Source organism: Myotis myotis, unplaced genomic scaffold, assembly GCF_014108235.1.
Source record: "Myotis myotis isolate mMyoMyo1 unplaced genomic scaffold, mMyoMyo1.p scaffold_m19_p_9, whole genome shotgun sequence".
Lineage (NCBI taxonomy): Eukaryota > Metazoa > Chordata > Mammalia > Chiroptera > Vespertilionidae > Myotis > Myotis myotis.
Window position 1 is genome coordinate 27,499,060 of NW_023416401.1, and position 16,683 is coordinate 27,515,742.

At 54.5% G+C, this 16,683-nt stretch overlaps 1 protein-coding gene across 6 annotated transcripts in view; it reads right to left on the reverse strand.

The window, feature by feature from the left end:
• PREX1 (phosphatidylinositol-3,4,5-trisphosphate dependent Rac exchange factor 1) overlaps window positions 1-16,683 on the reverse strand; it is a 178,135-nt gene that overhangs the window by 27,025 nt on the left and 134,427 nt on the right. For all 6 annotated transcript variants that reach the window (XM_036321000.1, XM_036321002.1, XM_036320999.1 and 3 more), the window contains exons 13-20: window positions 16,461-16,510; window positions 15,732-15,807; window positions 9,632-9,704; window positions 5,966-6,108; window positions 4,029-4,121; window positions 2,955-3,103; window positions 1,202-1,287; window positions 127-263 (exon numbers count right to left, since the gene is read on the reverse strand). In XM_036321000.1, coding sequence (XP_036176893.1) covers window positions 127-263; window positions 1,202-1,287; window positions 2,955-3,103; window positions 4,029-4,121; window positions 5,966-6,108; window positions 9,632-9,704; window positions 15,732-15,807; window positions 16,461-16,510 — 807 coding nt within the window. The remainder of the gene's footprint in view (window positions 1-126; window positions 264-1,201; window positions 1,288-2,954; window positions 3,104-4,028; window positions 4,122-5,965; window positions 6,109-9,631; window positions 9,705-15,731; window positions 15,808-16,460; window positions 16,511-16,683) is intronic.

Sequence of the window (16,683 nt, forward strand, 5' to 3'; positions counted from 1 at the left end):
CACCAGCCCTCCCTGACCCCAAACACCATGATGCCTTCAGACTTTTTTCCAGAGAAAGGTGGCCCTCAGCCCCACCCCCTCACTGAGCAGGGCTCCCCTGATCCCCTTGGCTGCTGGGTGGCTTACCAGGGCCTCTTCTCGGCGGTTTCGGAATGCCTGGAAGTGCTCCAGGACTTCAGGGGCACCGTCGTTCATCACGTTGTTGCCATTGACCTTCAAGATACACTGGCCAGCACAGAGCCCTGCGGCCGCGGCCTCTGACCCTAAGGGAGATGGGAATGCTTGAGGCTGAATGCCAGGTGGAGGGCCTGAGCAGTGCAGGCAAGGGCAAGAATCCAGATGAACACTGTCCTCCACCCACCCCCAAACACTCCACCTCCATCCCTCCCACCCAGGAGCCACTCTCTGACCCACTCCAGTAGGCAGGGCAGGGACCGGCATCCCCATTTTGCAGAAGTAGAAGTTGGGGCTCAGAGAAACAGCAACTAGTTTCACTCTAAAACTTCATCTCCTTTAAAATCCTGCAACAACCTGTGATACTGGGACCAGGATCTGCCCATTTTGTAGACAGGAATACAGAGGCTCAAAGAGGCAAAGTAATTCTCTCAAGGTCACTTTGCTAGGAGAAGCCAGGGTCAAACCCAGGTCTATAGGACTCCAAATGCATGTTTTCTCAGCTGCTGGTATACCACAATTCCCAAACTATAGGCCGTGGACCCCAGGATTCTGTGTGGTTGATATGAAGGGTCTGTAAATGCAAATGAAATGCCAAGCTTTGTCTGTACATGAAATAATATCAGGCCCATACGGTGTGATGGTTGACAAGCACAGGCCTGGACCCCAGGGGCCTGGGTTCAAACCCTGGCTCTGCCACTAACCAACTGTGTGACTTTTGGTAAGTTCCTGCCTGGCCATGAGCTTGAGCTGAGGAATAGGGTCTCTTGTCGAGTAAATGGGTATTTTTCACCTCGCCATAGTCCTCACCACTCCCTATTGTCTTCCTCTCAGTTACTCATTTGTAAGTGCCTGACCCCCATAGGTGTTTGCATTTGCAAGCCTTGGCCTCAAGCAAAGAAAGTAAGTGCTAATGGTGCACTATGAGCACAGGCCTGGTGGTAATGATTTGGGCGGCTCTGAACTCCTATCTCACACACAGATGGGTCTCCCAAAGCTCCCCTCTGTCTGTTAGGCTCCCACTCACCTCTCCCGACAGCATAGACATAGGGCGGGGCAGCTCCACGGATCTGGAAGCACAAAGCCTCCGGATGGTCAGGGACTTTGACGATCCTGCAGCAGGAGAAGCAGCCATAAGGAAAAGCAGCATCACTCCCAACAGCCCAGCAGGCCACCCCAAGGAGCCCCTGCCTCCAGGACTTTTGGGAAATCCGGCCCAAAATCATAGCAGTGCCAGGCTTTCCAGCTCCCGGATATACAGAGAAACCTCGCTTAGCCTAACCAACGCCCCCACCACCAGGGTCTCCAGTTCATCTGAAGCACGGCCTGCCCTTGGAGCTGCAGTCCACACACAGAAATCCCGGGTCCCCCTCTCCCTTTTCCATCCCTCCTCATGGGAGGAGGCCTCTTGGTGGCCAGAACACCTCTGCCGGTGAAGTTTTATTCAACAACCACAGATGGAAGAGTGAGAAGTGATCCCCACATCTTGGTGCTGACTCTAGAAAAAAGCCCACACGTGTCCTCTAGAGAACACGGTTTGAAAGCCCCGGTCTTGGCCAATCTGCAGGTGGGACACCAGAGCCGAGCAGGTGGCCCCTGCTCAGGACTGTGCATGGGCATCATTAACCCAGGGGCCTCAATGCAGCTGCCTGCTTCCCCAAGCGCATGTCCCCCACCATGGCCTTCAGGATCGCCTCTCTCGTCCCCACCAGCCAGAGAAAGCCAGGCTCTTGGGAGCCTGTTCTCAAACCCCAGATGTTGTCAGACTTAAGACAGGCTCATTCCACTTGGGTGATTTCTGCCACTTCCACATTCCAGCCAACCAATCAATCATTTTCCCTAAATTGACTTGCCTTTCTACTGAAATAATCATATTAAAACTTTCCATCCCGCCTGTCAACAGAAAACTGGGAAGCATTTGCCTTAAATAGAAGGGAGAAGTGGAAACCAAATGCACAATTTTTAAAATAGAAAACGCTTCTCCCTGTACCTATATCTGGTATCCAACCACTTCTCACCACAGCCCTGCTGCCATGCAGGCTGGGCCAGCAGCCTCCTCGCTGCTCCCCTGCTTCCACCTCTGCCCCCCACCGTCTGGTCTGCACCTGCAGCCAGAGGGGCTCTGCCAGAACCTACATCAGATCGTGCCTCACCAGTGGCTCCACGGTCATTACTGTGGACACAAGGTCCTACAGGGCCCGGCCCCATTGTCTGGCCAACCTCATCACCCACCCCTCCCTCTCGCATGCTCTGCTCCAGCACATCAGCTTCCTCACTATTCCTCAAACACACCAGCCAGGTTCCTCCCGGGCCTTTGCATCGGCTGTTTTCTCTGCCTGGAGCCCTCTTCCCCCGCAAGTCCCCTGACTCCCTCCTCACCTCCGTCAGGCCTGCACCTTAGTGCTCAGTGGCACCCCGACCACCATCCCTCCACACCGCCCATCTTCTTTCCCAGCGTTAGGTATCAGCCCACACTTGCTACCAGCTGGTCCCGTATGCCTCTTACTTCTCCACTGTTTGTGTCCGTCTGTCCCCTGCTCTACCCTCCAACCAGACTGAGGTCTATGAGGGGGAGAAATGTACCCATCCAGACATGGCTGGATCCCCAGAGCCTGAAGCACCACTAGACACAGCAGGCACACAATCAACACCTGCTGAACGACTGAAGGCAGCAGCCTCGTGTCATGTACCTGCAGAATGAGCCCCCACCATCCCTAGCACTCAGGCAACTCCTCGACCTGAGGAAGGTCGGTGGACACCTGGCCCCTGGGGACACTCACTCTTTGGCCTTGGTGGCCACCAGGAGGCGCACGGGGCGGCGGGAGCAGAAAGACTGGTTGAGGATGGACTCCACCTCTGCGAAGGGCCGCAGGAACACCAGGTCCTCGTTGATGGAATAGATCTTCCTCCCCACCTGCAGGCCAGCCATCTTGGCGGGGAGACATGCACACCAGGTTGCTAGTCTCCTGTCCTCCTCACAGCCCCAGCCCCAGGGACTAAGCATGACCAGAGTGACCCCCAGGGCAACCAGCGCCCCTGTGTGGTAAGCAGTCCCTCCCCTCTGCAGGCTGGTGAGGCTGGTTCTGGCCACGGAGCTATGAAGGGAAGCCGGCTGGAGGCACTAACAGAAAAGACGTTTTCCCTCAAGGAGAAACTGCTGTGGCCTGCCCCTGCTTCCCACCCTGCCGTGTGAGGACAGGAGGCATCGAACTGGGGCAGCCCCCTTGTGACCAGGAGGGCTTGGCCAGCCAAGTCAAAGAGATGTTAACCCTAAACCAAGACTCACAACCACCTCCTTCTAACCGCTTAGATCATTAGAAAAGCAAAGTCCTATGGCTCCAGCCACTGTGGGGCGGGCAGGTGGCTACACTGATTCCTAATCACTACACGGACACAAGCAGGCACCTGGACATGACAGGTGCCTCTCCCTACCCAGCCGCACACCCCAGGGGGCAGCGGAGAGGACCTGGGGCGGCAGCGTTGGCCTGCCACAGACTCGCTCTCCTTCCTCCTGCAGACCTTGTGTCCATGACAGCAAGAAACTTGTCTTACTCAGGCCACGGAGGGTTAGTTTTTCCCGTATCACAGCTGATTCAGAACCTCTTCCTTGCACCTCCCCCATCGGGCCAGCAGAGGGAGCCAGTCGCACACACACTGAGAGGACAGCCCTAAGCAGAGGGGCTGTCCCGGCTCCAGGAGAAGGTCGACAAGATGGCCCTGAACTCAGTTTCCCCACATGAACAATGAGCAAGTGGGGGGGGGGGGGGCATTTCAGGATTTGCTGCCTGCCTCAAGGAATGTGTAGAGAGACGCCTCATTCTCTGACCCCCCACAGCCCCTCCGAGAGGCCTCACCTCGGCCAGAGAGCCCCTCTGGACCGACTTCACCACCACGGCCTTGTTCTTCTCCTCGATGTCGAAGCCATAGTCTTCCTCCTGGGGCAGGATCTGTGGGCCCGAAGTAGGAGAGACCCGGTGAGGCAGTGGAGTCGGGATGGAGGCCTGGAGCCAGCCCTGCCTTGGCCCCAAACGACTGTGACCCTACTGGCTCCTCAGGCCCCAGATCTACATGGGGGAGGGGTATGGGGTGAGGAGTATAACGGAACAGAATAAACAGCACCCAGGACACACAGTAGGTGCTCTATACCTATCTGTGAAGACACACCACCTAGCTCCTACCTCAATCTGGTGCTGATTCCGTGTTGACTTTTCATCACCTGTCTCCTCTTTCTCCTCCCAACCTAAGGGCAGTCTCTCAGTCATGCACCACTGTCTCCCACCTGCTGGCATGCTGTAGGTGCTCAATAAAAATGCACTGGTCTAGCCTGGCCAGTGTGGCTCAGTGATTGAGCATCGACCTATGGACCAGGAGGTCACGGTTCAATTCATAATCAGAGCACATGTCCGGGTTGCAGGCTTGATCCCCAGTGAGGGGCATGTAGGAGGCAGCCGATCAATAATTCTCTCTCATCAATGATGTTTCTCTCTCTCTGTCTCTCTCTCTCCCTTCCTCTCTCTGAAATCAATAAAAACATATTTTTTTAAAAAAATGTACTGGCCTAATGAACAAACTAGATCTAAAGGTGTCCAGCCACCAAGAACTTGGCAGGCAGCTTGGGAGGCTTTGGGGTTTGGGGTGGGGGGCCACAGGGAAACACATTTATACGTTCAACCATTGTCTGCTGAGCTGCTGCCTATTATATGGGTCAGGTATTTCACTGGGCGCTGGAAACGGTATTGAACAAGATAGACAGTTCCTGCCCTCATACAGCTATCTAGTGGGGGAGGAGAAACAGATATAGAATATGAAGTTTGAATTAAAATAAAGCACTTAAAAGGACAGAACATGGTGTGACATGGGCAGAAAAGGCGATATGTGAGCCAAGACTGAATGAAGTGAGGAACAGAACTTTTATATAAAGAACAAGGACAGTGATCCAGGAAGAGGGCACAGCATGTGCAAAGGCCCTGAGTCAGGTCCAAGGTACTGGAGGATAAAAAGCAGATGAGAGTGGCTGGGGAGGAGCAAGGAAAGGGAGAGAACAGGAGAGGAAGCTGGAGAGGCAGGAAGAGTCTTGTAGGCCGTAAGAGACTGGGTTTTATCTGTGTGACGGGGAGCATGGGAGGGCTTTACAGTAGGAGAAACAGGAAGTGCAAGGAAAAGCAACCCAAGAAGTACTGCAGGAGAGAAGTCAATGGAGCTGTCTGCACAGTATTCAGAATTTGGCCCCAACTCCGGCTGCGGCAAGAGACCTAACCTCTCTGAGCTGTCTCTTGATTGCTCAAGAGACACGGGGTCCAGGCATTGAGATGAAGGCTGCTGCTCACAGTAAGCAGAGGAACAGGACCTGGTGGGCTTGGCAGGCAAACTATCTGAACAGGCTGCCAACACTAACATCTTAGGGTTTGCACATAAATGTTCTACCTCAACTGCAAGGACATTGACAGCAACGGGATGGACAGGGTGCCAGCCCAGAAAACTAAGGCTTTGGTCTGCAGGGTGAGTCATCTCAGGAGGCCATTCTCTCTGCAAATGTGAGGCTGGGATGGAGAGTGGACAAGGGGAGATGGAAAGGAAAAGCTAGACAGCCCGATCTCTCTTGTGAGGAAGGTAGTCTTGGCCAGTGAAGTGACCTGGCCTCTTGGCAGCGTTGCCAGCCGCCACCTAGAATCACCCATTCTCTTGGGTGCTCCAAGCTGAGCCCGCATCTGAAGGTCTTCCAGCCACATCTGAAGCCATATCAGAAGGTGGGTCTGGGAAGGAAGACGCGGCAGCTCAGCTCTGCTCCTACCAGCAGGCGCTTGGCCAGAATGTTCTCCACCAGCTTGAAGTCGTTGCGAAGCTGTTTGTTCTTGCTGCTGATCCCCTCCATCTCCTCGTCTGCGTGGAAGCGGAAGTACTGCGACTCATCCTTGAACTCACTCTTCTCCAGCACTGCAAACCCACAGACACACAAGCACGTGGTCAGGCTCACGTGGGAAGATTTCGGCCACGTGCCAACTGGCAGCCACGGGCCGGAACCAGCCCCTGGATACATTTGGCTTGGCCAGCACTGTGTTTTATTCAATGGAATCATGTGCCAACACTAACATATTAGGATCTTTCACATAAAAGTCTGGCTTTCTGTTGTCTCTTGAAAAATCTGAACTTGCCCCCGCCTGCTATAAAGACATACTGCAAAGCCAGAGTAACCAAGACAGCGTGGAACTACCACGCTGAAGACACAGATGAAGAACCCGTGGAAGAGAACAGAAATCACATAAGAGGACCGTGTGTTTACGGGAACTTAGTATGTGACGGATGATGAATGACCACGTGGAGAATTCCAGATGGTGCAGGGAACCCATTTTGCGGGGAATGGAAATAAAATTGGATCCCTACTCACACTTAGACCACAATAAACTCCTGATGGATTAAAGACCTAAATATGAACAGGAAAACTAAAACTCACCACACAAAATGCAGGGGGATATCTTTGTCCTAGGGTGGAAAGGGGGTTCAGGTTCAAACCCTCCAAAAAGCACTATAACTTCCTTTCAACAAGAAGGCCACAGGCAGACAGCACATACAAAAAGCACCGCAATGTCTAAAACCAACAAGGGATAACTATCTAGAATATACAAGAAGCTCCAACAAATCAACCAGAGAAGGCTGGGAACCTCATAGATAAAGGGCAAAGGATATGAATGGGCGACTAACAGAGGGGTAAACCCAAATGGGCATCACACATGTGAACAGGAGCTCCACTTCAATAATGACCAGAAAGAGGCCACAGGGGGACTCTTCAGACCGGGGCTGCCCACCTCAGGCCCTGCGGGCCAGATCCAGCCCACTGCCTCCTTCCACAGATGAAGTTTTCTTGGAACCCAGCCACAGCCCTTTATCCACGTATTGTCTGGGGCTGCTTTTGTGCCACAGTGACTGAGGTGAATCATTGCAGGAGTCTGCATGGCCCACAAAGCCTAACGCTTTTACTAGCTGGGCCTTTGCAGGAAAAAGCTTCTGACCTCTGTTTTAAGACAAGCCAGGAAAATGAATAAAAATAACCAGTAACCACCAGTATGTGACCTGGTCCCTGTGAATTACAACTTAACGAAGCACCTACTAGTTGCAGGCTCACCATGGATGGTGGCTTAGGTTCACTTACTCCTCAGGCAAGGAAGGGTTTGCTGCACCCCTTCGACAGATGGGGAGACTGAGGCCAGAGAAGCTAAATAAACTGACCGAGGTCCCAGAGCTCCTCCTTTCACCATGCTGCCCAGCCTGGCCTGCTAGGGGGAGGCAGGGGCAAATTACATGAAGGAGGCACATCAGAGCTCAGGTTGGGAAAGGCTGCTGCAGGGTGTCAGGGGCCCAAGAGACGGAAACCCCACTGGCCTTCGCCTCGCCAAGTCCCCGCCATCCCTGAAGACAGAGGCTGCCTGCCGGTGTGGTAACGAAAGAGAAGCAGCAGGCGGCCTGCCCTTCTTCCTCCTCCCTTTCCGGGACGTCTAGCTGTTTGTGAGCTTCTTTCTCAGGCCACCCCTCTTACCTCTTGAGAGAGCAGACACACAAATTACTGCTCTCCCCAGAGCTCGGGAGCCAGGCCCCAGGGGGCTGGCTGGCTTTCCCCCCCACAGTAAACATGTGGGAAGAAGCGGCATGACGTTGTGTCTCTGCTGAAATGTTTGGGACACGGCTGGACGCCGAGTCCAGGAGCTCAGCAAGGTGAGGTATCACCACTGCCTTCTTTCAGCTGAGGCGGCTGGCCTACCTTGTGAGATGGGCCCAGATCCAGGTTCAAATCCCTGCTCCGCCCCTTCCCAACTTCATGTCCCTTTTAGCCTCTCTGAGCCTCGTTTTCCTCTTCTATGGGGGTAGTAACAGCACCGCCTTCCCGACGTGGCTGTGACGATTCAGTGGTGAGCCTCAGTTTCCCCGTGCGTGCCTGAAGTGAGAGAGCTGGACCACCGGACTCTCGGCTCCCGTGACATCTCAGGGTCCCGGGAGCTCAGGTCAGAGGCCTCGAGGCGCCACGCAGGCCCCACCTTACCCTCCGCTCTGCACCCCAACCTGCATTTTGCAGCAGCCACAAACCTAGGATTCGGCCCTTTCCTATTTTAGCCTGTTTTTGAGTTCGTGGCAGGGGATGGGGGGCAGGGGCCGCACCCTGCAATTTCTCTCCCTGAGGGGCCTTGAGAGTGTTGGTACTGCCTGGGAGTCACTCTCCCCTCCCCCCTCCCCCGACACACACGAATGTCCTCAGCCAGCAGCCTTCCCAGAATAGCAGCTGGGGTGGACCCCTAATTACTCTCACCCACAAATGAGAGGTTCGGCCCAGCTGATTGGCAGGAGGGACGGAGCTGTCGGAGGGCCCCACGGGGAAGAGAGCGGCTTCTGGGAATGAGGGACTTTGGTGAGTCGGGGCCAATGAACGGGAATGGCTGAGGCTGCTCAGACTGGGCCCAGCCTGCCCTCGCAGCTGGGGAAACAGGCAACTGGGGAGTGAGCCCAGAGCCATGGGCCTGCTGAGCTCAGAGGGGAGGGGACAGCAAGGCCTCCAGCAGAAAGATGGGGAAACTGAGGCCCAGAAAGGGACATGGGCTTATTGGGAGTCAGCTGAGTCCGGCCTAAAAGCAGGGCTACAGGCTACAAGGCAGGCGAGGGACCAGGTGACCTCTCCTGTGAGTGGCATACCTCTCACCCTGCAGAAGCGACAGGAAATTCAGGAGAATATCTGTCCTAGGGTGGAAAGGGGTTCGGGTGCACTGTACTCCAAAAAGCATTGCCCTGTCTAAAAGCCAACGAGGAATAACTATCTAGACCAGTGGTTCTCAACCTTCTGGCCCTTAAATAAGTTCCTCATGTTGTGACCCAACCATAAAATTATTTTCGTTGCTACTTCATAACTGTAGTGTTGCTACTGTTATGAATCGTAATATAAATATCTGATATGCAGGATGGTCTTAGGCGACCCCTGTGAAAGGGTCATTCGACTGCCAAAGGGGTCGCGACCCACAGGTTGAGAACCGCTGATCTAGACTATGTAAAAAAAACTCCAACAAATCAACCAAAGAAAGCTGGGAAATTCACAGATAAAGAGGCAAAGGCTATGCATCTCATGACCAAGAAAACTGTGGCCACAGCGAAGTTTCCCTGGCAGCCAGCTGCGCCCATTTGTTTACACATCGCCTGTAGCTTCTTTCAGCTGCAATGGCAGAGCTGAGCTGTGACAGAGGCCGTGTGGCCTGAAACGCCTGAACTATTTACTGTCTGGCCCTTTGCATAGAGTTTGCTGACCTCGGAGTAACAGCACAAAGCGGAAGCCAGGAGGAGGAACGGCCAGAAGGCCTTCCAGACTCCCATCCCTCTGCGCCACCGCCTGGGTCCCAGCCATGCTCTCTCCGGCCTCAGTTTCCCCTCCCTGTGAAATGCAGCAGGACAGACGGAGGCTAGGCGGAGGGGAAGGGGTGATTACCGTGGTGCATGAAGCCGTTGTTACACAGGCCCACGCCAAGCGCCACTGCTTCCTCCCGCGTCTGGCAATCGCCCTGGAATAGAACAAGGGGGGGGCGGGGGTTAGGTGGACTGGCACCCGAGGGGCTGTGTGAGGCTGGAGAAAAGCCCCCCTACCCCTAGCTTGGACAGGGAATTGTGTCTGTTTTATTGACTGAGGTACCCCCCAAAACGTGTGTGATTGTTATTAATAAACCCCAAACAAGAGACTTATTTTATTTTATTTGCAATAAACACACCGAGTGGTGGGTGATAAACACCACAAAAGAGAAATGGAGGTTTTAAGTAGCAGACATTGTTGGCTGCCTAGAAACAACCCTTTCCAAAGCCTGCAGGACTGAAACCCTCACTGCGGTGGATGGCAACGAATCGATCCAGACAAACGCAATGCCAGCCTCCCCTGCAGTTAAAGGTGGTCAGTGAGACATAAACAGAAATCGGTGGTAGGGAACTCTGGCAAAACCCCCTTGTCCCTGGCCCTTCCTTTCTCTTCTTCTGCCTAGAACAAAGATGTGATGGCTGGAGCTTCTGCAGTCATCCTACCCCTTGAGGATAGAAACACACTAAGCACAACACAGTAGGAGTGTGGTCTTCAAAGACATCATGAGGCTACCCTAGCAGCTCTGAACTACCAACCTCCGGTTTTCTCTCATAATACAGGAAAATAAACCCCTAATTTCTTTCAGACTCTGTAGCTGGATCTCTGTTCAATTCCTAACTGACCTAGCTCTAGCCAATGAGACATCTGGGGAAACCTGCAGGCGATTCTGGATAACTCCCTCCTCCCTGATAAAAGGGAAAAGCAGCCCGCCCCTCCCTGCCTGGGGTAGAGTCACACGAGGAAGTGACGCAAGGGCTTGTGGGGCGATCTCCTGACCAAGGTGCAGACCTGCTGAGGATGACGGAGTGGAAGACGGAAGGCTCTTGATATGTGGCCTGACTATTGGGTGGCATGAGTTTCTGCTCAGGCCACTGCGTAACTGGGTTTTCTGTCCCTGGTACAGTTTAATAGGGGGACCTGGCTCATCTCAGGGCTTCTCCGAGAAAGTGACTTTCAACCCAACACTGAAGAATGACCAGGTGTGGCCAGTGTGCTGGGCTCACCTTTGGGGGACAACTCTCCCATGTAGAATGTCATCGCAGTGGGACAGTCCCTCAAGAGTTGCCACCGCCCCCCAGGCCAGGTTGAGGCACATGATCCATGGAAGGCCGTGCGATGCTCCGTGCCCCATGAACATGACTGAGCGGAGGAACCCCAGGATCAGGAACAAGTGGGGCTGATCCTCCCGGACAGCAGTGTCCTGCAGACGGTGCCCCTCAGCTCCGCGCCCGAGAAGACGGGAGTTCCCCGATGTCAGTTCTTTCTAAGGCTCCTGGGTCTCGCCTGACTCTGCGGGTGCTCCATAACCTTCCAACACACCACCTCCCCTGTTTTCATTCCTGAAGTTAGCCAGAATCTGCTTCTGGCAACCCAAATAATCTCCGCATGTTCAGGCAAAGTGTGTGAGTTGTGTGTGTGCATGAGGAGCGGGGAGGGGACCTGCAGGTGCGGGGAGAGCTGACAGGCAGAGGAAACAATGAGAAAGGTCTAGCAGTGGGATGAAGCTTGGGGCAGCTGGCAGAGAGAGGGTGAGCGAGCAGGCCTGTGTTCCCGGCCGCATCCCAAGGGCCTGGCATACAGTAGGTGCTCAATAAATACGTGTTGACTAACTGAAGGTGTTGTCCACAGGGGCCAAGTCATGCAGGAGCTTGCAACCAAGTCAATGAGCTTCAACTATGTTCAGACAACCTCTCATTTAAACAACTCCCCGGGGGGGGGGGGGGGGGTCCTAACACATGGTGACTGGAGAAGATCTGACGTTGGGTGGTGAGCACACGGTGCAATATACACATCTTGTCACATAGAAACCCACTCCTGAAACCTATATGATCGTATTCACCACTGTCACACCAGTACATTTAATTTTTTAAAAAAAGGATGAACAAAAACAAACAAACAAAAAAAATAAACAACTCCCAAAGTGAGAAGTTCCGAGAGGCACTGGCCAGACGCAGACGCGCCGGAGGCCTGGACTGTCCCAGCCTCCCTGAGCATCAAGGGGCCAGGGAGGGGAGTTCCCGGCTACAGGAGAAGTGAGGCCAGAGCTGCAGAGCCCCGTCTGCCAGGACTGGGGCTCAGACACAGAGCAGAGGGCCTGGGGGAACTCTGGCCTCGGTATGTTGCCACCTTGGCTGACCCAGCTGCCTACAGAAGACGGATCTCTCCTGTGGGACCCCGGGCCCGTGGCTGCAGGGCTGGCAAGCTCAGAGTCCCGCTACGGGAGGGAGGCCGCCATCCATGAGAGGGGCGGAATCCGGAGCAGCCACCCCCCAACTGTGAGGGGCCAGCCGGGGAGACACAGCCGGGGGCCCAGCTCTGTAGCCTGGGGGCCTGGGCAGCCGTCTGGAGCCCACCTGGCTTTCTGAGGCACGCAGTCTGGGCTCCCAGCCCATCCCTGCTCCCCTGCTCCCCGAAGGCTCCTGGAGTGACCCACAGGGAGGCTCCTAAGTTGGAACGGCTGTGGGATTCTCAGGTTAAGAGGGAAATCCATTGATCCCAGATGCATCCATCACCTGAAAACTAAGCCCCCACCCCACGTCCCATCAGCCGTGGGGAAACCACAAGTCCCCATTTCCCTTCCCGGAGGAAGGAACAGGCACACACACCACAACACGTCCCCATCCTCTCCCCGGCTTGCCCCCTCACCCCCAAAGCTGGAAGCTCCAGCCACACTGGCCTCCTTGCTGCTCCTCCCACACACTTCACGTGACCCCACCTCAGGCCTCTGCACTCGCTCTTTCCTCCCCCTGGAATGCCCTGCCCTGGCTTTTCAGGTCTCAGTACCTGTGTCACCTCCTCAGAGTAGGCCTTTCCCTCACTCCCCGAAAGTAGTCCCCCACCCCGTCCACCACATCCCCCGGACAAATACTCATCCAGTGCTGCTCTCTCGTCCCCTTAGTCACAGCTGTGCTGCGCTTGCCACAGCCTGAAAGTCACTCATCCCTTCGGGGCACCGCTCTCGGGGGGATCAGCCCAATGCTCCCTGCCCCTGGGCTCCTCTCACTGCCTACCACATGCCAGGCGCTGCACAATCTCCTAATAAACAAATTTGGTTTAAGGTCTGTCTCCCACTAGAACGTCAGCTCCCATGGGCAGCATGAGCGCCTGCCACGGTCACCCCACAGCCCCGCCCTGAAGCACAGTATCGAGCAATTGGTGGGCCAGGAAAAATGGCTGAGGAATGAACTGGATGAAAGAATGGAAAACCCAGCTTGGACACAGACCCTGAAGCCACCTCTATCTGCCTTGGTTTCCGTGTCTCTAAAATGGGAGCAATCACCGTGTCCACTCAGAGCCTGGTGAGGACTAAAGGACACGTTGCACGTGAGGCTCTTGGCCCAGTGCCTGGCGTGTGGCGAGCGCTTGATAAATGTTAGCGATTCGTGCTCAGTTACTCCTCAGCAGGGAGAAATAGCTCAGAATGGAGGGAGCAGGGGCAAAGCAGGGTTGGAGAGGGAACGCCGTGGGGGAACTTACAGAGGGCCCCTTCGCCCATGAATTCCGAAACCCGTCACAATGCCCAAGCATGCCTCTCACCACCTACCACAGGCCGGGCACGGCACCATCTCACTCTTAAAATGTCTTTATGGTTTCAGAGCGAGGAACAGAGAGAGGGATAGAAACATCCATGATGAGAATCATTGATCAGCTGCCTCCTGCACATCCCCTACTGGGGATCCAGCCCACAACCCAGGCATGCGCCCTGACCGGGAATCGAACTGTGACCTCCTGGTTCATAGGGCGATGCTCAACCACTGGGCCACGGGCTCTCTTGGTCTTGATGGTAACCCGGAAGCAATCACTCTTATTAGCCCCGTTTGATAAATGCAGAATTGAGGTTACACTGTGAAAATGGGATCCTTCCAGAGCTGGACCCTCCCTCAAACACGACGCTACAGGTAGGGAAACTGAGGCTCCAAGAGGTTAGCTACCCAGGGCTGCAGCCAAGGCTCCTGTCCTGCCCCTGGTTACCCAGTTTCCTCAGCCGCGGCCTCGAGCCGCCAGCCTGGCCCTTTGTCTGCTCCCACCCTGGCCCCGGGCCTCCTGTACTGAAAATCCTGCCACGGTCAGCACACGCCATCTGCCTGACGGCGGGGGTCAGTGAGGAGGGCACGCAGGCACATTTCTGCTGAGCCAGCACAGGAGCTGGCAGATTTGTGCCCTCCCACCCCTGGCTCCCGCCTGTCCCAGCTCTGTCCCGCCCCAGCCCACTGGCCCCGGCCCTCCAGTTGATGACCACAGTCTGGGGTGCCCTGGAGCGCAGGTAGCACAGCCCAAAACCACCAACCAGAGAGGTGAAGACAGTGAACTCCGGAGCCAGGGGCCCTTTGAAGCACTTTAAATGATCCACTCATGGAATCCTCAAAATAACCTAACAGAGAAGGTATGGTTTTTTTTAGCTTCATTTTACAGGTGTGGAAACTGAGGCACAGAGAAGCTAAGTAGCTTGTCCAAGATCATTCAGCTAGGAAGTGGCAGAGGTGGGACTTGAACCCAGGTCAGGCTGGCTGTAAGTAAAACATCCTCTGGGCTGGCTTCATGGGATCCCAAGGATGGTGTAGCACAATGGTTAGATATTCTCTGCTTCCCAAATGTGCAAATCTGACTTTAAATCCAGACATTCCAGACCTTGGGTCCTACATCAGCGCAAACAGATTAAAATGCACCCACATCCTACATTAAATATGTTTTTGTGGCTTGTACCATATTTTAAAGGAATCTTCTAAACTTGCTTCTGAAGGTATTTGACGCCAAGGAAACCATTACTTTACAGATTTGCTGTGATTTTTAGGCAGCCATCAGGAATTTGTGTGACATGAGAAAATCCAGCCAGCACAGTGTTTCTGAATGGAAGGGGTTTTCATGAATGCTAAATGAAGGCTGACATAAAACTGGAAATGTTTAAACATTTATCCACTTTGATTTTGCCGTCGTCTCCTCATCTTTGGAGCCAATGCGTTCTTTTTTACAGATTACGAATGAACGTTCTTGCAGGCTCCCTGAAAAGTTTGCAGAACTGAAGCACAAGTGGGTGAGACAGGCCTGTCCGAGTCCCCGTAGCTTTGCTGCTCCGAGGCTGTGTGCCCCAGACCAGGCACATGGCCTCTCTCCCAGCTGTAAATGGGTTGGAGGACTCAGTGAGAGCACGCTCAGAGCCCAGGCAGTGCCTGGCGCAGAGGAAGTGCCCTGTGAACGGGAGCCATAAAGGACAAGAGAGGGACAGACAGGAGTGTCCGTGGAACAAACACCTTTGGGAAGTTGCCGCAAAATTGACGCACAGACTTGCCAAGCCTCGCCCAGCCCCTGCCCCCTGGGAACGCATGTGAAGGCAGTAACTTGGCAAGTTCCCCATGGGAGGCTCCAGAGAGGTGCCAGGATGAGACCAACCTGGCCCAATTTGCCCAGGAGGGTCCCAGTTTTAAACCTGAAAGCCTTAAGGTGGCAGCAGCCCAGTGTCCACTGACTGAAGAACTGATATATAAAATGTGGTCTGTCTGTACCATGGAATGTTATTCAGTCTTAAAGAGAAAGCAAATGCTGGCCCAAGCAGCAGCAGAATGGATGAGCCTTGAGACATTACGCTGAGTGAAATAAGCCAGACACAGAAAGACAACTGCTGTATGACTCCACATACTAGTAGACAGGGTGCCTAGAGCAGTCAAATTCACGGAGAGAAAGTAGAAGGGTGGCTGCCAGGGGCTGGGGCGGGAGGGATGGGGGTGAGTGTTCAATGGGTTCAGAGTTTCAGTTCTGCAAGATGAAAAGAGCTCTGGAGAGGGCTGCCGGGGAGGGCTGCAAGGCAGTGTGAATGCACCGAAAACCCCTGAACGGGTAGGATGGCAAGTGTTACGTGTATCCTACCACACGTGAAAAAAAATTAAAAAATAAAAAGCCCTCGAAGGACTATATCCCGTTAGCCTCTCAGTCCCGGGCAGAGCGCAACGGTGGTCACGGTCCTCACCTGAGCCAGCAGCCAGTCCACCAGCTTGCTCCCGGGCAGCACCGACTTGTACGTCTTCAGGTGGTAATCGCGGTCTCTGTGGAGGAGGGAGGGCATCCTGAGCACATGAGGAGACAGAGGCGGGAGCAGACGCCGTTTTCCTGCCCTAGTGCTCTGGACCCAAGGGTGCCAGGCTCTCTGGGCCTGGGGGCAGAGGGAGGGGCTGGGGACAGCACTGGGCCCGGATCCCACACCTCACTCTCAGTGCAAGACCCCCTTCTCACCGACCGCGTGAGGGGGCAGGAGCAGACGGCTCTGAGCCTCCTCTCTCCAGGGGCGACTTTGCCCCCCAAGAAACACCTGGCTGTGTCTGGAGACACTTTTGGCCATTATGACCGGGCGAGAGGCGGAGGGGTTACTGGCATCTAGCCGGTAGGAACCAGGGATGCCCGGAATGGCTCTCAAAGAATTACCCAGCCCCAAGGTCAACAGCACCGTGACTATAGAAAGCTGGTGTCCTCTGAGTGATGAAGAAAACTCATTCATTCTTTCCATTTCTGTTTTGTTGTGAACATTCCTGTCTTTAAAGGTAAACTCACCACCATGCTGCACTGTTCCCCAAAACACTCACTTAACCCTAGTAACAAAACTATAGGGAGGTGTCATTATTAGCCCCAACTGAGGGAGAAGACTGGGGCTCAGTGAAGTTATCAGTGAAGGTGAAACTGAAGTTTGCAGAGAGTAACTTACTTGATAACAGGGGTATAGAGGCTGTGAAGACGGCAGTAAAGCCTCACACCCTGAAAGAAAAAAAGGGGGAGTCTGGGATGAGGGGCTCCAAATCCAGGCTGCTGGGAGAGGTGGCTCCCCACAAAGAACAGGTGTCGGGGGGAAAGAGGGAGGGGAGGAGAGGCCAGTGGGACATAGGCCTGCTCTGTGGTGACTGAGGGGTTCAGGACGATGAGTCAGGGTG